This window comes from Schistocerca cancellata, chromosome 12 (genome assembly GCF_023864275.1).
Source record: "Schistocerca cancellata isolate TAMUIC-IGC-003103 chromosome 12, iqSchCanc2.1, whole genome shotgun sequence".
Classification (NCBI taxonomy): Eukaryota; Metazoa; Arthropoda; class Insecta; order Orthoptera; family Acrididae; genus Schistocerca; species Schistocerca cancellata.
The window spans coordinates 132603282-132628874 of NC_064637.1; the positions used below are offsets into that span (position 1 = coordinate 132603282).

Genomic DNA, 25593 nt, shown 5'->3' on the forward strand with positions numbered 1-25593 from the left:
AAATATGTGTCTGGGCCTTGCAATGTCTAAGCTCCTCAGTTCCCACGACACGATATTAATTATGGGTTCGAATCCTCTCAGTGTCTGTTCAGCACAAGTTTAGTCTTTTAACGGGCACTGTTTCTCATTTTTCGTTTATTAGCGGAATCACCTTGACAACGAACGGCAAAGATACGAGGGCAGTTCAATAAGTAATGCAACACTTTTTTTTCTCGGCCAATTTTGGTTAAAAAAACCGGAAATTTCTTGTGGAATATTTTCAAACATTCCCGCTTCGTCTCGTATAGTTTCATTGACTTCCGACAGGTGGCAGCGCTGTACGGAGCTGTTAAAATGGCGTCTGTAACGGATGTGCGTTGCAAACAACGGGCAGTGATCGAGTTTCTTTTGGCGGAAAACCAGGGCATCTCAGATATTCATAGGCGCTTGCAGAATGTCTACGGTGATCTGGCAGTGGACAAAAGCACGGTGAGTCGTTGGCAAAGCGTGTGTCATCATCGCCGCAAGGTCAAGCAAGACTGTCTGATCTCCCGCGTGCGAGCCGGCCGTGCACAGCTGTGACTCCTGCAATGGCGGAGCGTGCGAACACACTCGTTCGAGATGATCGACGGATCACCATCAAACAACTCAGTGCTCAACTTGACATCTCTGTTGGTAGTGCTGTCACAATTGTTCACCAGTTGGGATATTCAAAGGTTTGTTCCCGCTGGGTCCCTCGTTGTCTAACCGAACACCGTAAAGAGCAAAGGAGAACCATCTGTGCGGAATTGCTTGCTCGTCATGTGGCTGAGGGTGACAATTTCTTGTCAAAGATTGTTACAGGCGATGAAACATGGGTTCATCACTTCGAACCTGAAACAAAACGGCAATCAATGGAGTGGCGCCACACCCACTCCCCTACCAAGAAAAAGTTTAAAGCAATACCCTCAGCCAGTAAAGTCACGGTTACAGTCTTCTGGGACGCTGAAGGGGTTATTCTGTTCGATGTCCTTCCCCATGGTCAAACGATCAACTCCGAAGTGTATTGTGCTACTCTTCAGAAATTGAAGAAACGACTTCAGCGTGTTCGTAGGCACAAAAATCTGAACGAACTTCTCCTTCTTCATGACAACGCAAGACCTCACACAAGTCTTCGCACCCGAGAGGAGCTCACAAAACTTCAGTGCACTGTTCTTCCTCATGCACCCTACAGCCCCGGTCTCGCACCGTCGGATTTCCATATGTTTGGCCCAATGAAGGACGCAATCCGTGGGAGGCACTAGGCGGATGATGAAGAAGTTATTGATGCAGTACGACGTTGGCTCTGACATCGACCAGTGGAATGGTACCGTGCAGGCATACAGGCCCTCATTTCAAGGTGGCGTAAGGCCGTAGCATTGAATGGAGATTACGTTGAAAAATAGTGTTGTGTAGCTAAAAGATTGGGGAATAACCTGGTGTATTTCAATGCTGAATAAAACAACCCCTGTTTCAGAAAAAAAAAGTGTTGCATTACTTATTGAACTGCCCTCGTACTAGTGTGTTAAGGTCCAAAATATTTTCGGTCGCGATATTCTTTAATAATTCAACATAAAAGTTTCCGTATTGTCAATAAATCTGTTCACAATCGTAAGTATACGATCGTAGCGTTTCATTCAACACGTACATTCACCATTCACTTGAATATCAATGTTCGTACATCCAATCACCTCTAATTGACTCCGTCTCAGAATTTATCCCGAAACAATCTGTTTTCCACCACTCCAATATCTAATCCCGTCCTAAGAACGCAATTGAATTAGGCTTCTAATCCCAAAATTCCGACTACCACGGAAGAACTGAGAACACACTCGCCACCGCTGAAAACAAAAACTCAAGAGACCTTGTGACGCTACAACGTAGTCCTTGCTATGAATTTTTTCGCTTACTTAACACATGAAACTGTTTGTATACGATGTGTTGTCTAGTGTAAATATGTATTGTAAATACTATGTTTAAATTATGTAACATTTAACACTGGCAACTCAGGGCATATTTAGTTAACGTTGAAGTCAGAGAGATTGTTTTGTCGTGCCGCTGGGCGCGGGCAGCGGGCAGCAGTGGCAGTGACGCCGTGCTCGGAGTAAGACGTACAGTCCAGTGCTCCTATTCCTAGCTGTGTTACATCTAACGGCTAGTGTGTGGATCTAAGTACGACGGGAAAGTAATAGTCGGCATATCTCGAAGCATGGCCGGGCAAGCTATTATGGATTAATGGGCATAGTGCTGAAGAAACGAGGGCTTAAATGTGAAGCCAACTGTGGGCCCAAGTCGCAACAGTAAAAGCCCGCTGCCACATTGTGTCACTGCCGTGGACTTCCGTCGATCCACCGACAACGAGGGATGTAAGATCTACGTAATTTTCGCAGGATAAAATTGTAGAAGGCTTGCCAGTAACTGTGCTTTTCTCTGAAGTTGAACAATTAATAACAAGCACTTTATAATCGAAGTGTTGCAGTTACATTTCACCCGACAATTACACCAAGTAGGCTCCTTCCGATACTTACCTTATTGAACCGAGTGTGTCACGCCATTCTCAAGAGAAAATATGTTAATTATCAAATTATTTGCACAGACGGTGAAGAGCAAATTTCAGACTGGTTATCGTAGTTAATTGTTGCACTTAATAAGCTTATGCCAACTGTAATAACTTAATAATAGACTGAAGCAGTAAATTTGGTTATTAAGATTTATTTCAGTGCATATTCAGCTGAAGTTAGTTCAAGGATATTTCATGAAACTATAAAGCTTATCCCACCTGACAATCCCCCAATTAATGAATTATTATCATTCAAAACATAGTTAATCAATTATTGGCAATATATTTCATTATCAGTAGATTAAACTGTGCAAAGTACCTAAATTTAAAGACAGAATGACAGTCCATTATTCAAAATCTCGATAGATAATTATCTGTGTTGTCAGCGTTGCACTTAGCTGACAAATACTGAACAAAACAATTATCAAAATACTTATTGAAAGTTAACCATTAATGTTTAAGTGCAGTTAGTTTGTTATGACATTGTTTTATATGACTACTGAGCCTGACACAGCACTTATGTGAAGGTTCCCGTTCCACCTACTGCGCTACAAACAGGTAAACTTTATTTTTGACACAATTATTCACGTACTAGACAGTACTGTTGCTCATCAGTTGAGCTGGCGACTGATTTTTTAATTGCTTTTACAACTTAATCATTTCTTTCGGCAAAATTTCCACTGGTAAAATTTATTTCCAAATTATTTCCATTATTTCATTTACCGATTGTTATTGAATGAAATTACTCATTCCGTAACGATCAAGTTATAACATCTCCTGTCCCGGGGAATAATCATTTTTTACTTCGGTTTTTGATGCCTTATCCCGTCGCGGGTCAAAATTCATAATTCACAGTCATTGTCAACTAGTAATTTCGCAAATCCCGGGAAGCAGGGGGTGTTACAACCTAACAATGCTGCGCATTGGTTTATATATTACATTCAAAACAAAACGCAGCTCCCGCTACGGTCGCCGGTTCGAATCCTGCCTCGGGCATGGATGTGTGTGATGTCCTTAGGTTAGTTAGGTTTAATTAGTTCTAAGTTCTAGGCGACTGATGACCTCAGAAGTTGCATAGTGCTCAGAGCCATTTGAACCAGCCAAAACGCAGCTCTGTTATGTCTTCCATAGATTCCAATTGTACTACTTTGCGTTACTCTATTTCAAATATCTACTCCTTGTAAAATTTTTACTAACTATTACTTCGAAATACTACTACCGTTTTTTGGCTCTTAGGTCATCTCGTATTACAGAATTTAATCTAATACTCATTTCTGTATAACCACTCTCTAAAGAGCGGTTACAAGTTCCGCCACAAAGGATCACGGTGCGAAAGAGCTGAAGGCCATGCCATCAGAAGGGACAGTCGTTTCCACAGTGTTATGGGACGTTCAACGTGTGGTGCATTTGGAATTCATGCCCAAAAGGCAACACGATAAACCCTGCAAGGTACTGCGAGATCTTCAGAAAACTGAAGACTTCGTCCATCCATCTAGTACCATCTCCTTCATCATGGCAAAGCCAGACCACAAACGGGCGCTGTGACGTCAGCAACAATCTGACGGCTTGACTCCACTGTCATCGACCATCCTCCATAGAGACCCGACTTCGACCCATCCGATTTTCATCTGTTCGAAGACATTAGTTCGACAGCGATGAATCAGGCCACAAGTCTTGGGACAGTGACACGCACATACAGAGACGGCGGTGGTATAAACCGGCAATCCATTGGTTTGCGACGTGATTATGGCCACACGACGAGAATTAACAAACTTCGACTGTGAAATGGTAGTCGGAGCTGGACTCGTGGGACGTTCCATTTCGGAAATCTTTAGGGCATTCAGTATTCTGAGATCCACGGTGTCAAGAGTGTGCCGAGAATGGCACGTTTAAGTCATTACCTCACACCACAGACAAGGCAGAAGCTGCGGCCTTCACTTAACGACTGAGAGCAGCGCCATATGTGTAGAGCTGTCAGTGCTAACCGAAAATCAACACTCCGTTAAATAACAGCAGAAATCGGCGTGGGACGTACGGCGGATGTATCAGTCAGTACAGTCCGGCGAAATTTAACGTAAATGGACTATGGCAATAGACGACATACACTCCTGGAAATTGAAATAAGAACACCGTGAATTCATTGTCCCAGGAAGGGGAAACTTTATTGACACATTCCTGGGGTCAGATACATCACATGATCACACTGACAGAACCACAGGCACATAGACACAGGCAACAGAGCATTCACAATGTCGGCACTAGTACAGTGTATATCCACCTTTCGCAGCAATGCAGGCTGCTATTCTCCCATGGAGACGATCGTAGAGATGCTGGATGTAGTCCTGTGGAACGGCTTGCCATGCCATTTCCACCTGGCGCCTCAGTTGGACCAGCGTTCGTGCTGGACGTGCAGACCGCGTGAGACGACGCTTCATCCAGTCCCAAACATGCTCAATGGGGGACAGATCCGGAGATCTTGCTGGCCAGGGTAGTTGACTTACACCTTCTAGAGCACGTTGGGTGGCACGGGATACATGCGGACGTGCATTGTCCTGTTGGAACAGCAAGTTCCCTTACCGGTCTAGGAATGGTAGAACGATGGGTTCGATGACGGTTTGGATGTACCGTGCACTATTCAGTGTCCCCTCGACGATCACCAGTGGTGTACGGCCAGTGTAGGAGATCGCTCCCCACACCATGATGCCGGGTGTTGGCCCTGTGTGCCTCGGTCGTATGCAGTCCTGATTGTGGCGCTCACCTGCACGGCGCCAAACACGCATACGACCATCATTGGCACCAAGGCAGAAGCGACTCTCATCGCTGAAGACGACACGTCTCCATTCGTCCCTCCATTCACGCCTGTCGCGACACCACTGGAGGCGGGCTGCGCGATGTTGGGGCGTGAGCGGAAGACGGCCTAACGGTGTGCGGGACCGTAGCCCAGCTTCATGGAGACGGTTGCGAATGGTCCTCGCCGATACCCCAGGAGCAACAGTGTCCCTAATTTGCTGGGAAGTGGCGGTGCGGTCCCCTACGGCACTGCGCAGGATCCTACGGTCTTGGCGTGCATCCGTGCGTCGCTGCGGTCCGGCCCCAGGTCGACGGGCACGTGCACCTTCCGCCGACCACTGGCGACAACATCGATGTACTGTGGAGACCTCACGCCCCACGTGTTGAGCAATTCGGCGGTACGTCCACCCGGCCTCCCGCATGCCCACTATACGCCCTCGCTCAAAGTCCGTCAACTGCACATACGGTTCACGTCCACGCTGTCGCGGCATGTTACCAGTGTTAAAGACTGCGATGGAGCTCCGTATGCCACGGAAAACTGGCTGACACTGACGGCGGCGGTGCACAAATGCTGCGCAGCTAGCGCCATTCGACGGCCAACACCGCGGTTCCTGGTGTGTCCGCTGTGCCGTGCGTGTGATCATTGCTTGTACAGCCCTCTCGCAGTGTCCGGAGCAAGTATGGTGGGTATGACACACCGGTGTCAATGTGTTCTTTTCTCCATTTCCAGGACTGTACGTCAGTTCCTTCGCTGAAAGCACGACACTGCCTGCAGTGCCTGTCCTGGGCTCGTGGCCGGTTGGACCTTAAACGACTGGAAAACCGTGGCCTGTTGTCACGAGTCCCGACTTCTCTTGGTAAGAGCTGATGATACGGTTCCACTGTGGCCCAAACCCCATGAAACAACGGATCCAAGTTGTGAACAAGGGCCGGCCGCGGTGACCGAGCGGTTCTAGGCGCTTCAGTCTGGAACCGCGTACAAGCTACGGTCGCAGGTTCGAATCCTGCCTCGGGCATTGATGTGTGTGATGTCCTTAGGTTAGTAAGGTTTAAGTAGTTCTAAGTTCTAGGGGACTGATGACCTCAGATGTTAAGTCCCATAGCGCTCAGGGCCATTTGAACCATTTTCTGTCGACAAGGCACTGTGCGCGCTAGCGGTCGCTCCATAATGGAGTGACATGGAACGGACTGGGTCCTCTGGTACAAATGAACATATCATTGACTGAAAATGGCCATGATTTGCTACTTCGAGACCATTTGCAGCCATTCATGGAATTCCTGTTCCCAAACGATGGTGTCACGTCATTACGCCATAGGTGTTTGCGATTGGTTTGATTAACATTTTGGACAGTTCGAGCGAATGTTTTGGCCACTCAGACTATAAGCTCCCTTCTCCTTGGAGATTATATGGGTTAATTAATGGTTATTATGTTGCAATCCTCTTGTTGTATTTTGCAGTGTATATCGAGACTTCGTTCATTGTTAAATGCAATGGTGTGGTACTAACTGATGGAGACGCATTAAGAAATGGTAAAATTTAATTTATTTCCTTTATCACACTTCACAAACATAAACACACTATTATTCAAACTGTGTGCCACTACTATTAAACATAGAGGTAAATCCTTTGCTACGCAGCCGCCTTTGGTTCACGCAACCTACACCTTCCACAGCCTCTCAACAACTGCCTCTTCTTGCGACTCTCTGCGCCACTGGGCATTGTCGCCCTCCAAAGAACAGCCACTTACAGATACTACACACCAGTACCCTCACAAGACCACCCTCTATGAAATCCATCGACTATTAATGGTACATATACAAGGTCAGTACATGCACTAAATCCTGCACCGCCAACGGTTTCGCAACTATAGACGGTTATTGAGGCCACAGTGCCTCAGTACTACTGCCGGGGACTTCCAACGACCTGCTGCAATACGCCACGCAAAGAGCCAATCACTATATTACGAGGTATCCCAAGACTTCTGTCCTTAGTGTAAATAAGTACACATGAAGAGTAAAGACGCAGAATATTAATAATCTTTGCTTTATTTAAGAAGCTCTAACAGCTTCAAATAAAAAATCGGAGCATTACTTTTTAGGGCGCCGTGATATTTTCCAAAGCAGTTTCATTTTGCGGACCCTGAATGAGACTGCAGTCTGTTGTCAGCATGACCCCTGGTGATTACTGGCCAGTGCTCCGTCACTGGCGACTTAAGCCCTCCGTTTTGCATTTGAAGGACCTCCATCCGTACTGCACCACTGTTAACGGTCCGCGCAGCCTCTATAGTAAACCTGCCAACAGCGGAGCAATATTATCCCCTAAATAATCTGCCTCTGGTGGCCCGTCATAAATTCCTTCGGGAATTCTCTTTGACTGGACTCTCGACGGGTTTTAATCCGGACGGGGGAACCGATTTATCGGCGAGGATCGTAATTGGCTTCTGCAGTCAAAGAGCCTTCTTGCAGCGCTGTTAATGGCTCCAGAAAGTTATTAAAGCCTTTATCCTGTGTCACTCGCTCATAAGCAGCGCCATAGAATCGCGTTAAGGTGGAAAACGTCACCTGTTCGAACTGCTTTTTTTTTCTCCCTTTGCCCCACAAATCACTACAGAAAACTGCGGATATTATGTAACACGATAACAAAAATTGAATCATTCCGTTTTTTTTTAATGGAACCGTCGAATTATTTGCAAATAATGAAAATCCGGTCAGTTGTTGAACTGTAAATACCGGAAACAGCGGAGATCATAAATTACGAAATAGAAAATCAGTAACAGTAACACCGCATTTGCCCCTCCATAACAGTTACGTACCCTAGAAACAAATGTAATGCGACCTGCAGTCACGTAGTTTTATTTCAGATGCGAAAATTTTACGTTAGGCTTTACCGTGACTGTTACTGATAGCGAATGAACCAAGTTCACTGTACCAATCACTCTGATTTGGTCCATTATAATTGGTTTTTGAAATCCTGCGACTGTAGAGACAATAGGTTTGTTTATAAATAAATAAATATTCCGCTACCAGTCACGATTTTTCTTTATTTTACTTTCGGCCCGACGCGTTTCGAGAAATAATTCCCATTTTCAACTGCGTTTTTTGAGTTTATTAACCCAATTCTTTTGATGTTGTCTGTGTGTGTGTGTGTGTGTGTGTGTGTGTGTGTGTGTGTGTCTGCTTCATTTCCTTGGCTTTTAAGTTTTCTTATGGTCCATTTGTGCAGAGTCTCACACGCACTAAACATCACACACAACTTGTTGTACCAGTGTGATGTTTTATCGAAAGAAATGGCTTAATACACACACAAAACGCACTTGAAAATGGGAATTATTTCTCGAAACGCGTCGTGCGAAAAGTAAAATAAAGAAAAATCGTGACTGGTAGCGGAAGATTTATTTATTTATCAACAAACCTATCTTTACCAATCACAGCTTACTTACATCGACAACGAGTTTGGACGTCTTCTATTTATGCACAGTACGTTACACTTGCACACGTTCAGAGTAACTGCCCTAGCCTATGGCCTCGCCGCAGTGGTAACACAGGCTCCCGTCCCATCACCATAACAATGTATGGCTAAAGAAACGCTCTCTAGCATGGAAACCATACATTTCCGGACATAAGTTCATTACACCTTTTTCGTTCCGTATCCTCTCATCGATCAATCCCTAGAGTTTGTCCACGGTGGGAAAAACTCACCCTGTACATAGGATGCCTCAAGAGGTACGTTGCAATTTCAGTGTGTTATACACTGAAGCGCTAAGGAAACTGGTATAGGCATGCGTATTCAAACACAGAAACATGTAAATAGGCAGAACACGGGGCTGCGGTCGGCAACTCCTATATAAGACAACAAGTGTCTGGCACAGCTGTTAGATCGGTTACTGCTGCTACAATGTCAGGTTGTCCGCCGCTCGTGGTCTCGCGGTAGCGTTCTCGCTTCCCGAGCACGGGGTCCCGGGTTCGATTCCCGGCGGGGTCAGGGATTTTCACCTGCCTCGAGATGACTGGGTGTTTGTGTTGTCCTCATCATTTCATCATCATCCAGGAAAGTGGCGAAATTGGACTGAGCAAAGATTGGGTAATTGTACGGGCGCTGATAACCACGCAGTTGAGCGCCCCACAAACCAAACATCATCATCACAATGGCAGGTTATCAAGAGTTTCAGCTTGGTGTTGTAGTCGGGGCACGACCGATGAGACACACAATCTCCGAGGTAGCGATGAAGTGGGGACTTCCCCTTACGACCATTTCACGAGTGCACCTTGAATATCAGGAATCCTGTGAAACATCAAATCTCCGACATCGCTGCGGCCGGAAAAAGATCTCGCAAGAACTTGACCAACGTGACTGAAGAGAATCGTTCAGCGTGACGGAAATCCAACGCTTTCGCAAATTGCTGCAGATTTCAATACTGGGCCATCAAGAAGGGTCAGTGTGCGAACCATTCAGCGAAACATCATAGATATGGGCTTTCGGAGACGAAGGCCTGGAGACAATCTCAGGAATCCAAGGACCCCGCATGTCAGCAGGGGACTGTTCAAGCTGGTGGAGGCTCTATAAAAGTGTGGGGCGTGTGCACTTGGAGTGTTATGGGACCCCCTGACCCGTGTAGATACGACTCTGGCAGGTGACACGTACGTAAGCATCCTGTCTGATCACCTGCATCCATTCATGTCCATTGTGCATTCCGACGGACTTGGTCAATTCTATCAGGAACAATGCGACACCCCACACATCCAGCAATGCTACAGAGTCGCTCCAGGAACACCCTTATGAGTTCAAACAATTCCGCTGGCCACTATACTCCCCCGATATGGACGTTATTGAGCACATCTGGGATGCCTTGCAACGTGCTGTTCAGAAGAGATCGCGACTTCCTCCTACTCTTACGGATTTATGGACAGCCCTGCAGGATTCATCTTGTCAGTTCCCTCCGGCACTTCTTGAGACATTAGTCGAGTCATTGCCACATCCTGTTGCGGCACTTCTGCGTGCTTGCGGGGGCCCTACACGAAGTTAGGCTGGTGTACCAGTTTCTTTGGCTCTGTCATGTGCTGGGAAACTGTTCCGGCGCATTCCGGCCAAAATTAATACCGTGGCTGTAGGCGAATGGGGAAAGTCCGAGGTCAATTCTAGTGTCCGATTCCACTTGTCAACTTTGAGCAGTGACGTCATACCTAAGGCAGAGAGGCTACGTAGAGGTCGTCTTTGAAAGCAACTGATCATGTCCGTAAACAAAGCAATGCAGCATACGAGAAAATTAGAAACACAGTTCATGTTATTAATTAATTAGCCACAAATTATACCGACAAGAATCAAAGGTAACGAAAATAAATAAGAACAGAAAAGAGAAGTACACAAGTCTGAAATAAATTATCGTAGTTTTGGCTAGTAAGAAAACCACAGAGAACCTTTAAATCCAGTACGTAGTGAATAGTGAAGTCATAGTATTATGAATCACCGTCAACTTTTAATACTAATTGTTAAGACTAACGGGACGGGGACACAAATAACGAAAAATGACAGAAATGAGGATGTAACAAATACTGGACTCGGTAACTGGAACTGACTTATATAGGTTAATTCTAGTTACCGATTCCAACCAAAGTGTCACAGGATTTCTGCATATATTACATGTCTTCATTACTATGAAAAAGAGAAAACTTTGGAAGCTGCAACTACAATATTTACTAGTTTTTCGTAGTACTTCTGAGATCAATAAGAAATCTAGAAATCTTACAAAAACATAGCCCACAGATTTACTGCAAAAATGTCCAAAATTATGAACCATCGAAAAGTCGGAATTGACCTAGGTCACTTCTAGTTACCGATTCCAGCCATTCAATGATTCATTAATTAGATAATTTTTCAGCACATGTGCGCACTAGAACGTAGGCTAATATGATTTCTGTATTTTTAATTGCTCTCTAAACTACTGCAGAAAGGTTACTAATATTGGAATCGGTAACAAGAATTAACCTTTATAGGTCAGTTCTAGTTACCGATTCAAATTATTGCTATACACCGTAGCAGTTTTAGAGAGCAATTACAAACTTAGAAATGGTATTTCGTTTCAGTGCGTACAACTGCAAAAATAATTTACATATGGATCGTGGAGCGATTGGAATCTGTAACTGGAATGTACCTATTAGTTTAATTCTAGTTATCGACTGCAATGTTCTTTATTTTTTGTAGATATTCGTTTGTCATGTACTGGCTTTTCTTTCAGAATTTAGTGTGTTGGTTTCTCCATATTTTATGCTACTGGTTCGTATTTGTTGCCATTCATTTAATTTTCCAGTTTTTCTTATACTTCTTAGTTTCTCCCCGCCCAAAACTCCCACTTTTCCTGTGCTTCTCCCGTTAGAGCCAGTAATTAATATAAAATTAACGCTATTTCATAACGGTATGACTGTAATGCAACTTAAAGATTCTCTGTCCTTTTCTAGTCACATAAACTACGAGAATACTTGTTATGAGACATGAAAATATGTTTTTAATTCTTGTTCCCGTTATTTTCGTGACGTTTAGTTCGTTTCGATATAATTCATGACTAAGTAAAAAGCTGCGTGAATATGATGGTAATTTTATCGTATACTACATTCATTTGTTAACGAGTATGATCCGTTGCTTTCATAGATTGCCTTTGGTTTGTTAATCCGTCGGTTTGTGATTACTTTCTCTTGTATTATATACATTTTGAGATGTATAGCACACTGTAAGCCCTACTGCGGTGGTGGTACACTACACCAATATATATATATATATATATATATATATATATATATATTATTCCTTTGGAATAAAGAAGGCTTTAATAGCGTCTCTGCCTTAGGTATTACGTCTCATTGCTCAAAGCCGACGAGTGGACTCGGGCACTAGAATTTATCCAAACTTCCAGTGGTTGCAGCTCATCCTCTTACACTGGACGTTATGTTATGACTCGTTTACACCCAAGAGAATTCTCTCCGGCGTAAACGGTCGCCGAGCGCTAGCAAACTGCATTCAGTCGTTTTCGATCCTTATTCGCTAGAGCTCACTCGTGTTCAGCTGTTCGTCAGTCTTTCAGCGAAGCATCAAAAGGACTTTGCGTCCTGTCCGCTTTGTCGCTAGCACTACGGCAAGCTTTCTCGTGCGTGTTGTCTGCTTCTGTTGTTGTTGTTGTTGCTGCTGCTGCTGCTGCTGCGCCGGCCGGAGTGGCCGAGCGGTTCTAGGCGCTACAGTATGGAACCACGCGACCGCTACGGTCGCAGGTTCGAATCCTGTCTCGGGCATGGATGTCTGTGATGTCCTTAGGTTAGTTAGGTTTAAGTAGTTCTAAGTTCTAGGGGACTGATGACCTTTAGAAGTTGAGTCCCACAGTGCTCAGAGCCAATTGAACCATTTTTTTTGCTGTCGTCGTCGTCGTTACTCGCATGAGCAACACGTCGGCCTCAGCTGGGACAGCAACATTGTTTGATGACGTCATTGTGCGGTGGCTGTTGCGTGGATACGGACAAGCGGTTCGACTCTTCCCGCCGTATCTAGCTGGAGTGTGTCTGCAGCAACTGGGAGCTGCAAACGGTGCAGAATTTGGGCGGTACTACCGTAGCGTCAGACATCTTTCGTAGCGGAAAATTAAAAACTCGGGCGTCCGACAAAAGCTGATGTCATCAAAGAGGTGAGCCATGAAGTTGCCTTCTTGGGTTCTGATGTATGCACTGTGTTTGTAAGAGTTGTGATAACGAGACAGCTGCCTTCAAGGAATGCCAAATGAGTAGGTGTACCGGAAGTGCGTGCAGTCTATAAGTTATGTTGCTACAGCAGCGCCTTCTGTTGTGAGGCTGGTAGAATCTATGTAGACACCGGCCTCATTTAAAGAAACGCCAGCCAGACGTCAGAGACATGACTGTCGTCAGTTCAGAGGTCTCATAGCCAGTGGACGATGACACGCACTCGACTGATATTGGTTGTTTCTGATCAAAACTCTTCCACTGTCCAAATTTTTTCGCATATAGTTCTCACTATATGCCTATCTTTCGAAAATAACGTAATCTAATCATATGCTTTAATTTTAAAACTTTGAAAAAATTATTATTTTAATGAAGTATTGTGCAATGTTACGAAATGATTTAAATTTTTCAGTAAAACATAACGGGAATGTTTGTCAAGATTTTAAACATGGCTGAAACAGCAACTGTTGAAATTCTTCACGGTAAATGAAGTACTGATGCTATGCTTTGATCGCATCGACCTTCTCTTCATAATTATGTTGTATAAACGGAGATGATGTTTCAACTACTGACGACGCCTTCGGCACGATTGTTTTATGTATCTCCACTGCAGGACGTGATTTTAGTGTATTTTACTTCTGATAAAGATATATTTAGATCTACCGAAACCGTGGTCAAGGATTTTTCTAAATCTTTATCCTGCAACTGTTTGGCTGTTATCATTTACCGTGAAGGAAATGTTTGTGTTAGTAGTGAGTGTGAGTTTTCCCAACAAATGTTATATTCATATGTTCGTGTTCAGAACCCTTCTTACAGGTCCAATAATGTTTAAAAAGTATGTTGTGTATAAACGTTTAAGTCAACTAACTTTTTTTTTTTGTAGTAATAAGGTGCTCTACCCTCGGTGTACACTACACGAAAAATGTTTTGGTATTGCAGATTCTGGATGCTACTTATACATCGGTACCTATTTAAAATGTTTGTTGTAAATAAAAGTTAACGGTAATTAACGACACCTTTTTAATTTCTTTCTGGTGGGCATAAAGTAACTCCCTCCTCCCCCTTCCCTTCAATCCTTGTTAGTACACGTACACTTTACGGAAAATGTGCTGGGGTTGCCAGAATGAAAAGTTGGTCCTTACCTGACATAACACACACTCTCGACTACGACATGAGAGGGATTGAAATTTGCTGTTCCTTTTCACACCAGTCATTTTGCATATATTAAGAGAGGCAACTGAGACAGGCTGCTCCAGATACGGGCTGTTTCAGAATTCCTACCACAGGGATATATTGGTTGTATAGGGGACGAAGTTTTTATAAGGAACCCATGTTCGGAAAAGCACTGTCTTGATGTAAAATAAGATTGAAAATGAATCGCTTTCAAATATCTGCATCTACATAACATGTAAGGTGCAATATTTTGTGGTTTCCTTATTCTGGGATTGAAGACAACTGTGTATGCTGAAATGACATGTTTAATGTCTCAGTATTAGCACAAAGATACACACTTTTAGACAGCTTTCAATGTGACAACAAGAAAACAGTTGGCAGGATAGAGCATGTCGTCGACCTCAAAAAGTGAAATAATCCTAAACACAACATATTAAATATTACCTCTCACGCGGGTCTGCTACGGTCGCAGGTTCGAATCCTGCCTCGGGCATGGGTGTGTGTGATGTCCTTAGGTTAGTTAGGTTTAAGTAGTTCTAAGTTCTAGGGGACTTATGACCTAAGATATTGAGTCCCATAGTGCTCAGAGCCATTTGAACCATTACCTCTCAGAAGGTTAAATTATCTTAAAGACGATAATATTAATGTTTAACTGGAAGTTTCTTTACAAAATTGTTCCTAAACTTACGTTACGATGTTGGTCCGTACTACGAAAATCGTGCGATTCCGGTTCAAAGTTCTGTACCATCTTCAGGATGACAATAAAGTCTACGGTGCATGGTTAGTTATGTGACAAATTGAGCAAAAAATTACCCAAGGTCGCTCGAGTTTACAGTGGACGCAAGCTGCTGAACCAACAAGTTCACGACTCTGAGATGATGATGATGTTTGGTTTGTGGGGCGCTCAACTGCGTGGTTATCAGCGCCCGTACAATTACCCAGTCTTTGCTCAGTCCAATTTCGCCACTTTCCTGGATGATGATGAAATGATGAGGACAACACAAGCACCCAGTCATCTCGAGGCAGGTGAAAATCCCTGACCCCGCCGGAAATCGAACCCGGGACCCCGTGCTCGTGAAGCGAGAACGCTACCGCGAGACCACGAGCGGCGGACTAGTTCACGCTTCTGCACGCGGTATTTACCTTAAGCTGTGACGAGCTGTCGTGTGCTAGGCCGCTCCCTTCCGCTGGAATTACTATAAAACTAATTACACCTTTGCTGAATTTTCCAGCAGAAACTTTCCCTATGTTTCTCGTTATGCGAGAGAACATGTACTCATCCCTAGTCTTAGAATGTGGCCACATACGCGCGCATGGTTGGTGCAGCGTGCATATTATAATGCCCTCTCAGTTCTCGCAAGAACAATTAACCAATTGGCTGGTCCGTTTCTCCACAGTTGGAGCTAAACGATGCTACAGCTAATTTGTACCTGGATATCAGCCGATATGAACGCAGTGTTCACACAAATTACTCCTCTGCGTCGTAGAGAGTGTTAAGAGCACCATTCTGCACTTGATGACAGTTCAGAGAAGAGTCCCCGAAGATTTCCGTCTTGTCTTACTCACAGCCGAACTGTCTCCCCACCTGGCTTCTTTCGTTCTTCACGTCACGGCTTTCTTCGACCAATAGGACCGATCCTAACATACTCTGCGAGCCACTGTGCGGTGCCTGGCAGTGAGTACCCTGTACCAGTACCAGTCATTTCCCTACCTGTCCCACTGGCAAATAGAGCGAGGGGAAAGCGACCGTCTATACGCCTCCGTATTAACCCTAATTTCATGTGTCTTGTCTTTGTGGTCTTTACGTGAAATGTACGTTGGCGGCAGTAAGAAACCTCGGCAGTCGCCCTCAAAGGCCGGTTCTCTAAATTTTCTCAATAGTGCCCCTCGAAATGAAATGTCGTCTTTCCTGCAGGAGTTAGCATTTAACCTCATTAACCATCTCCACAATACCTAAGTATTGATCGGACCTGTCCGACAGCCTTCCTGCCTCTGAATTGCTTCGATATCTTCGTTTAATCAAACATTATGAGGATTCCAAACACTCCAGCAGTACTGAAGAATGTGTTGCACTACCGTTTTATATGCAGTCCTTTGTGTACCGTGAACATGAGGAATCCGGTAAAACATAAAATCTCCGACGTCGCTGCGGCCGGAAAAAGCTCTTGCAAGAACGGGACCGACGACGACTGAAGAGGATTGCTGTAGATTTCAATGCTGGGCCATATACAGGGTGAGTCACCTAACATTACCGCTGAATATATTTCGTAAACCACATCAAATACTGACGAATCGATTCCACAGACCGAACGTGAGGAGAGGGGCTAGTGTAATTGGTTAATACAAACCATACAAAAATGCACGGAAGTATGTTTTTTAACACAAACTTACGTTTTTTAAATGGAACCCCGTTAGTTTTGTTAGCACATCTGGACATATAAACAAACACGTAATCAGTGCCGTTTGTTGCATTGTAAAATGTTAATTACATCCGGAGATATTGTAACCTAAAGTTGACGCTTGAGTACCACTCCTCCGCTGTTCGATCGTGTGTATCGGAGAGCACCGAATTACGTAGGGATCCAAAGGGAACGGTGATGGACCTTAGGTACAGAAGAGACTGGAATAGCACATTACGTCCACATGCTAACACCTTTTTATTGGTCTTTTTCACTGACGCACATGTACATTACCATGACATGGAGGACGCATAAATTGGCCAGCCCGTTCTCTTGATCTTACACCTCTGGACTTCTTTCTGTGGGGTATGTTAAAGGAGAATGTGTACCGTGATGTGCCTACAACCCCAGAGGATATGAAGCAACGTATTGTGGCAGCCTGCGGCGACATTACACCAGATGTACTGCGGCGTGTACGACATTCATTACGCCAGAGATTGCAATTGTGTGCAGCAAATGATGGCCACCACATTGAACATGAGACGCTTACAGTAGAAAATGAGTTTTGCAATTTGGGAAGCAAAATAACTGAGGAGAGTCGAAGTAGAGAGGTTATAAAATGTAGACTGGCAATGGCAAGGAAAGCGTTTCTGAAGAAGAAAAATTTGTTAACATCGAGTATGGATTTAAATGTCAGGTAGTCGTTTCTGAAAGTATTTGTATGGAGTGTAGCCATGTATGGAAGTGAAACATGGACGATAAATAGTTTGGACAAGAAGAGAATAGAAGCTTTCGAAATGTGGTGCTACAGAAGAATGCTGAAGATTAGATGGGTAGATCACATAACTAATGAGGAAGTATTGAATAGGATTGGGGAGAAGAGAAGTTTGTGGCACAACTTGACCAGAATAAGGGATCGGTTGGTAGGACATGTTCTGAGGCATCAAGGGATCATCAATTTAGTATTGGAGGGCAGCGTGGAGGGTAAAAATCGTAGAGGGAGACCAAGAGATGAATACGCTAAGCAGATTCAGAAGGATGTAGTTTGCAGTAGGTACTGCGAGATGAAGAAGCTTGCACAGGATAGAGTAGCATGGAGAGCTGCATCAAACCAGTCTCAGCACTGAAGACCACAACAACAACAACAACCACCTTATGTTAACAGCATCCAAAAGCACATGTTGAACTCTTAGCTCTGGGGATAGCCCAGGTGAAAACCATGCACAAATCATGTACACCCATGTTTGTAACAAATTGGGCCTGGTAACTAATTTATGGCTGACTGTTGGTGATACACTAATGACTGCACTAAACATACCATGGCGTCCACCAAAAATAGATGTTTGCAAACCAGTCATCAAGAAGTGATCTACGAGAAAAGTAAATGCAGTAGCTTTTGTGTAGAAATACCCTTCTGAATATGAAACATTTTGTTAGCTGATGAGGCAATACATAATCTGGAACGAGTTGGGAAAAACTAAGAGGTCTAGATAAGGACAGAATGTGAAGCAATTAATTAAAATTTGTGCTATGGCTGGGTCTTGAACCTCCAGGTCTCCTAGTTCCTAGACGGATGTGCTAGCCATTACATCGCCGTAGCATTGCGGATACCGCAGCTGCGTGGACTATGCAGGTCAAACGTCCTCCCTAACACAAACCTCAGTACACACCTTCATCCTACATTGAGGATTTAAGGAGGGGAAAATGTGCCAAAGACGCGAATTCAAGTTTGTGTCAGGGAAGGCGTTCTACTAGCGTGGTCCATGCATCTGTGGTGTCCACAGTGCTACGGTTATGTGGTGGTTAGCTCATCTGCCTAGTAAGTGCGAGACCCAGGTTCAAGTCACAGCTGTGGCACAAAGTTTAATTCATTGCTGCAGCTTCTTTCCTTATCAAAGGTAAGGTTCAGAGTCATGTCTCAAGGAACATGTAATTCCATAAGATATCTAGTTGTTCATTTCGAATTTTTCTGGGGTGTTTGTGCCTGCGGATTGCTGTTGATTATGGGAAGTGACTGTAGCTGATTTGGGTGTGCGATATGTTACAGCTGTGTAGAAACGGGAAGCTGACGGGTAATGTGAACCCTCTTTTGTTTCAGTCTAGTGCGATGCGCGTCCGCACCGTGGCGCTGTTGTCGCTGCTCCTGGCGCTGCTGCAGGTGTGCCGCGGGCAGCCGGCGCAACAGGTAAGAGTGCGCGCTGCCAACCTAACAGACATGAATACGTGCACTGAGGTGGCGTGCTGCCAACGTAACAGTCCTAAACACCAGTGCTAACCAAAGACATTGAATTCCGTAGAGAGGCGACACCCCCAACTACAGCGAACCAAACTGAACAGCCCTCCGCCACGATTTATGTTGTGACAACAAATGGGTATGATATTGGAGAATGTCAGGGAATGCGTCACATAAATGTGAAATACCATCCAACTGTCAATTTTCAGCAGTTACATGCAGAAACAAAATTACCCCTGATTATATCGAGCAAACACTTCATGTAGATTGTTCCCAGTAGTAACCGTAAAACAGTCCTAGACGATCGGTTCACAGTGACAAGACACCGTTCGGATCAGTCTTCGTATGGTTTAATATGTCATTTAACTTAAACACGACGTGTCCAATACGAAAAATCCTAAAATCACTAAGATACAGGGTGAAAAGTATTTAAACCGACGAACTCTGGGAGGTTGTAGGGGACATCAAAACAAATATTTTTCCCTAATGTCATTTTTTCCTATGAGGATTATTTAAACCGGTGGAGGCCGTATTACGCTCTGCAGTTGTTAGAGGATTGCGATTTTCAGTTGTTAGAGGGCGTATTACGCCCTTCAGTTGTAGGCAACTGCTGCCCACCAGTGTAGTAGTGCATTGTCTCTGTTTACTAATGGAGCGATACGCCTGGAGTGAGTACACTGATATGGTTGGTGCGTACTACGTAGCGCACCACAACGGACGACCTGCACAGCGGGTTTATCAACAACAATAGCCTAATCGCCGTATCTCGCATCATACGACCTTTGCTGCTGTGTACCAACGTCTGCGTGAGACCGGGTCATTTAGCAGATTACCTGGACAGGGACGCCGTCGCACGGTAAGAACGCTGCAATTTGAGGAAGCTGTCTTGCAGCATGTGGAGCGGGATCCTTCAGTCAGCACTAGTATAATTGCACATAACATGGGGACGAATCAGACGAATGTAAGAACAGTCCTTCGAGAGCAATTTTTACGTCCATTTCACTTACAGTGTGTCCACAACCTGGAACCAGTTGATTATCCATCCAGAGCACAGTTTTTGCAGTGGTACCTGGAACAGTGTGAAATGCATGCTACATTTACATCCTGTGTGCTGTTTACCGTTGAAGCAACGTTCGGGCGTGGTGGAGTCTTCAACATGCACAATTCGCATGTTTGGAGTAAGGATAACCCACATGCCACAGTTACTAGCACACATCAAGTGCGGTTCTTCGTTAATGTGTGGTTCGGTATTGTTGGGGACTGTATAATTGGGCCGTATCTGCTACCTAGGCCATTAAATGGCAGGCACTATTACAATTTTCTCGCCACAGCATTGCCAGAATTGCTGGAAGACGTCCCGCTCCCTACAAGACAACGCATGTGGTTCCAACATGACGGGGCGCCGGAACATTGCAGTCGACGTGAGCGTCTATTCCTGGACCGACGGTTCCCAGAAACGTGGATTGGCAGAGGTGGTCCTGTACCATGGCCTGCTCAATCCCCAGATATGTCCCCTCTGGATTTTTTTATGTGGGGAGAGATGTGCAACCTTGTTTACGCAACTCCAGTTGCATCAGAAGAGGATCTGGTTGCCCGGATACTAGCAGCAGCAGCAGGAACAATTCAGGATACTCCTAGGGTTTTTGCCCGTGTCAGACAGAACATGATCCGACTGTGTAACCTTCGTTTACGATTCAATGGAGGCATTTTTGAAAATCTACTGTAATTGAAATTGGGTTGTGTTAATGTGTTATCTCTTGGTCATAAAAAAATTGAAAAGTGTTTGTTTGTTTAATTAATTTGCCGCCAGAGAAATCTTCCTCTACCGGTTTAAATACTCCTCATAGGAAAAAATGACATTAAGGAAAAATATCTGTTTTGATGTCCCCTACAACCTTCCAGAGTTTGTCGGTTTAAGTACTTTTCACCCTGTCTATGCGTAATTCGCACATTCAACATAACAGAGGTAAGAAACAAACATTATAGAAAAAAAGTTTGCTTTCATATAAATTATATGCAGTATGTTACTAATTTTTTATTTGTATTCGAATTTAACTGTTAAATGAATCAGATACAAAAGTTCCGACTCGGAGATCAGGTACAATAAGCCCCAAGCCGCGCAGCCTATCGAATATGCAACGAAATTGTTCAATGGTCGTCAGTTTATAAAATTAATAGATGACATTAAGAAGCTGAAATCCCTTTCTCTTGAAACAGTTTGTCATTTTTTTTTTCACTCTGTGGATCCAAATTATGCAAGAAGACTATATATGTACAAGAGGACACCAAGTTGTTCATAGGGTAATTTACACTATGTACTTTGCGTGCCACACAAAGGGTTTCAATGATAGTTTGAAGTTGTAATTTAAAACTAGTAACTATCCTGAAGAGCCAAAGAAACTCGTACACTTGCTTAATATCGTCTAGAGCCACCGCGAGCACGCAGAAGTGCCGCAACACGACGTGGCATGGATCCGACTAATGTCTGAAGTACTGCTGGAGGGAACTGACACCATGAATCCTGCATGGCTGCCCATAAATCCGTAAGACTACCAAAGGGTGGAGATCTCTTTTTGCGGCGGGTCGGGGTCGGTCGTCTGCGTTTTTGTTTACGCTACCGTTCCACCTACCTCAATAGAATTTGAAACACGAACAGCTGCTAGCATGAGTTTCTTAGAAGTAGATACCTTAGGGGTCGCGAAGCAACTCAAATCGCTTGATACGGGCAAGTCTTCAGGTCCAGATTGTATACCGATGAGGTTCATTTCAGATTACGCTGATAATAGCTCCCTACTTAGCACTCATATACAACCGCTCGCTCACCGATAGATCGGTACCTACAGATTGGAAAATTGCGCAGGTCGCACCAGTGTTCAAGAAGGGTAGTAGGAGTAATCCATCGAACTACAGACCTATATCATTGACGTCGGTTTGCAGTAGGGTTTTGGAGCATATACTGTATTCAAACATTATGAATCACCTCGAAGGGAACGATCTATTGATACGTAATCAGCATGGTTTCAGAAAACATCGTTCTTGTGCAACGCACCTAGCTCTTTGTTCGCACGAAGTAATGGCCGCTATCGACAGGGGAGCTCAAGTTGATTCCGTATTTCTAGATTTCCGGAAAGCTTTTGACACCGTTCCTCACAAGCGACTTCTAATCAAGCTGCGGGCATATGGGGTATCGTCTCAGTTGTGCGACTGGATTCGTGATTTCCTGTCAGGAAGGTCGCAGTTCGTAGTAATAGACGGCAAATCATCCAGGAAAACTGAAGTGATATCAGGTGTTCCCCAGGGAAGCGTCCTGGGACTTCTGCTGTTTCTGATCTATATGAATGACCTGGTTGACAATCTGAGCAGTTCTCTTAGGTTGTTCGCAGATGATGCTATAATTTACCGTCTAGTAAGGTCATCCGAAGACCAGTATCAGTTGCAAAGCCATTTAGAAAAGATTGCTGTATGGTGTGGCAGGTGGCAGTTGAGGCTAAATAACAAAAAGTGTGAGGTGATCCACACGAGTTCCAAAAGAAATCCGTTGGAATTCGATTACTCGATAAAAAGTACAGTTCTCAAGGCTGTCAATTCAACTAAGTAGCTGGGTGTTAAAATTACGAACAACCTCAGTTGGAAAGACCACATAGAAAATATTGTGGGGAAGGCGAGCCAAAGGTTGCGTTTCATTGGCAGGACACTTAGAAGATGCAACAAGTCCACTAAAGAGACAGCTTACACTACACTCGTTCGTCCTCTGTTCGAATATTGCTGCGCGGTGTGGGATCCTTACCAGGTGGGATTGATGGAGGGCATCGAAAGGGTGCAAAAAAGGGCAGCTCGTTTTGTATTATCACGTAGTAGCGGAGAGAGTGTGGCAGATATGATACGCGAATTGGGATGGAAGTCATTACAGCAAAGGCGTTTTTCGTCGCGGCGAGATCTATTTACGAAATTTCAGTCACCAACTTCCTCTTCTGAATGCGAAAATATTTTGTTGAGCCCAACCTACATAGGTAGGAATGATCATCAAAATAAAATAAGAGAAATCAGAGCTCGAACAGAAAGGTTTAGCTGTACGTTTTTCCCGCGCGCTGTTCGGGAGTGGAATGGTAGAGAGATACACCCCTAGAAATGGAAAAAAGAACACATTGACACCGGTGTGTCAGACCCACCATACTTGCTCCGGACACTGCGAGAGGGCTGTACCAGCAATGATCACATGCACGGCACAGCGGACACACCAGGAACCGCGGTGTTGGCCGTCGAATGGCGCTAGCTGCGGAGCATTTGTGCACCGCCGCCGTCAGTGTCAGCCAGTTTGCCGTGGCATACGGAGCTCCATCGCAGTCTTTAACACTGGTAGCATGCCGCGACAGCGTGGACGTGAACCGTATGTGCAGTTGACGGACTTTGAGCGAGGGCGTATAGTGGGCATGCGGGAGGCCGGGTGGACGTACCGCCGAATTGCTCAACACGTGGGGCGTGAGGTCTCCACAGTACATCGATGTTGTCGCCAGTGGTCGGCGGAAGGTGCACGTGCCCGTCGACCTGGGACCGGACCGCAGCGACGCACGGATGCATGCCAAGACCGTAGGATCCCACGCAGTGCCGTAGGAGACCGCACCGCCACTTCCCAGCAAATTAGGGACACTGTTGCTCCTGGGATATCGGCGAGGACCATTCGCAACCGTCTCCATGAAGCTGGGCTACGGTCCCGCACACCGTTAGGCCGTCTTCCGCTCACGCCCCAACATCGTGCAGCCCGCCTCCAGTGGTGTCGCGACAGGCGTGAATGGAGGGACGAATGGAGACGTGTCGTCTTCAGCGATGAGAGTCGCTTCTGCCTTGGTGCCAATGATGGTCGTATGCGTGTTTGGCGCCGTGCAGGTGAGCGCCACAATCAGGACTGCATACGACCGAGGCACACAGGGCCAACACCCGGCATCATGGTGTGGGGAGCGATCTCCTACACTGGCCGTACACCACTGGTGATCGTCGAGGGGACACTGAATAGTGCACGGTACATCCAAACCGTCATCGAACCCATCGTTCTACCATTCCTAGACCGGCAAGGGAACTTGCTGTTCCAACAGGACAATGCACGTCCGCATGTATCCCGTGCCACCCAACGTGCTCTGGAAGGTGTAAGTCAACTACCCTGGTGGCCAGCAAGATCTCCAGATCTGTCCCCCATTGAGCATGTTTGGGACTGGATGAAGCGTCGTCTCACGCGGTCTGCACGTCCAGCACGAACGCTGGTCCAACTGAGGCGCCAGGTGGAAATGGCATGGCAAGCCGTTCCACAGGACTACATCCAGCATCTCTACGATCGTCTCCATGGGAGAATAGCAGCCTGCATTGCTGCGAAAGGTGGATATACACTGTACTAGTGCCGACATTGTGCATGCTCTGTTGCCTGTGTCTATGTGCCTGTGGTTCTGTCAGTGTGATCATGTGATGTATCTGACCCCAGGAATGTGTCAATAAAGTTTCCCCTTCCTGGGACAATGAATTCACGGTGTTCTTATTTCAATTTCCAGGAGTGTAGTATGATTGTGGTTCGGCGAACCCTCTGCCAAGCACTTAAATGTGAATCGCAGAGTAGTCACGTAGATGTAGATGTAGAGTTCTTGCCGATGTCCTTTCGCTCTGTGCTAGCAGGTACGTGCTAAACACTGTAAAGCAGCGTTGATGAAACCACTACCTAATACCTACCACACAGAGGCCACGTAACTCTAGTTGAAAGTCAGTCCCTGAAAGTTCATGATTAAAAAATCGGGCGTTCGGGATCTTGAGTCTACTTGTAGAAAACCGTTTAAAATAATACTGACTCTGCTTTTTATTCATATTGAAACACATGAAATGGCTATGAAGTCCGAATTTAATATGGCCAAACGTTATCATTCAGACTTCGCCGTCTGTATAACAAACATCCACGCGGAAAAGCAGCCAGAATTTTAGTAAGTCCGATCCGGCTAATTTTCACGCTCTACCAGTCACAGACCCACAACTGTTCGTGAGTTACCCATTCGGTCGTTTCAGTGGTCTTCTTCGTAAGAGGTGCTCGCCAAAATTTGCCGTACAGAGCACGAAACAAGCCACGCGCCGTTGTGACTACGACCAGACAGTTCACACGCTCATATCTGTCAAACTATTTAACTTAGAAACACCAAACTTGCACTAAAATGTTCATAACTCCAGTCGCTTCAGTCACGATATTTTCGAACCGAAATTAGCTCACTATTTACTCATCTTACAGGGTATTTTTAAGGAGCGATCTGAGGTGTTATTCGTAGACCGACTAGCAAGCGACTATCGCAGATACTCTCCTATATTCCCACTCCTTTTCACGCGGGAACAGCTTAATTCTGATTGGCTGGTTTTGCAGTCATTAGTATATCACGAACAGTCATCCATAAATTAGTTACCAGGCCAAATTTGTTACAAACATGGGTGTACATGATTTGGGCATGGTTTTGACCTGGGCTATCCCCAGAGCTAAGAGTTCAACATGTGCTTTTGGATGCTGTTAACATAAGGTGGTTGTTGTTGTTGTTGTGGTCTTGAGTCCTGAGACTGGTTTGATGCAGCTCTCCATGCTACTCTATCCTGTGCAAGCTTTTTCATCTCCCAGTACCTACTGCAACCTACATCCTTCTGAATCTGCTTAGTGTATTGATCTCGTGGTCTCCCTCTACGATTTTTACCCTCCACGCTGCCCTCCAATA

General features: G+C 45.0%; 1 protein-coding gene across 1 annotated transcript in view; it reads left to right on the forward strand.

The window, feature by feature from the left end:
* Positions 1-25593, forward strand: part of LOC126109630 (corticotropin-releasing factor-binding protein) — a 1121590-nt gene that overhangs the window by 258232 nt on the left and 837765 nt on the right. The window contains exon 2 of the mRNA XM_049914676.1: positions 18734-18820. Within this exon, the coding sequence (XP_049770633.1) occupies positions 18743-18820 (78 nt within the window). The 5' untranslated portion in view covers positions 18734-18742. The remainder of the gene's footprint in view (positions 1-18733; positions 18821-25593) is intronic.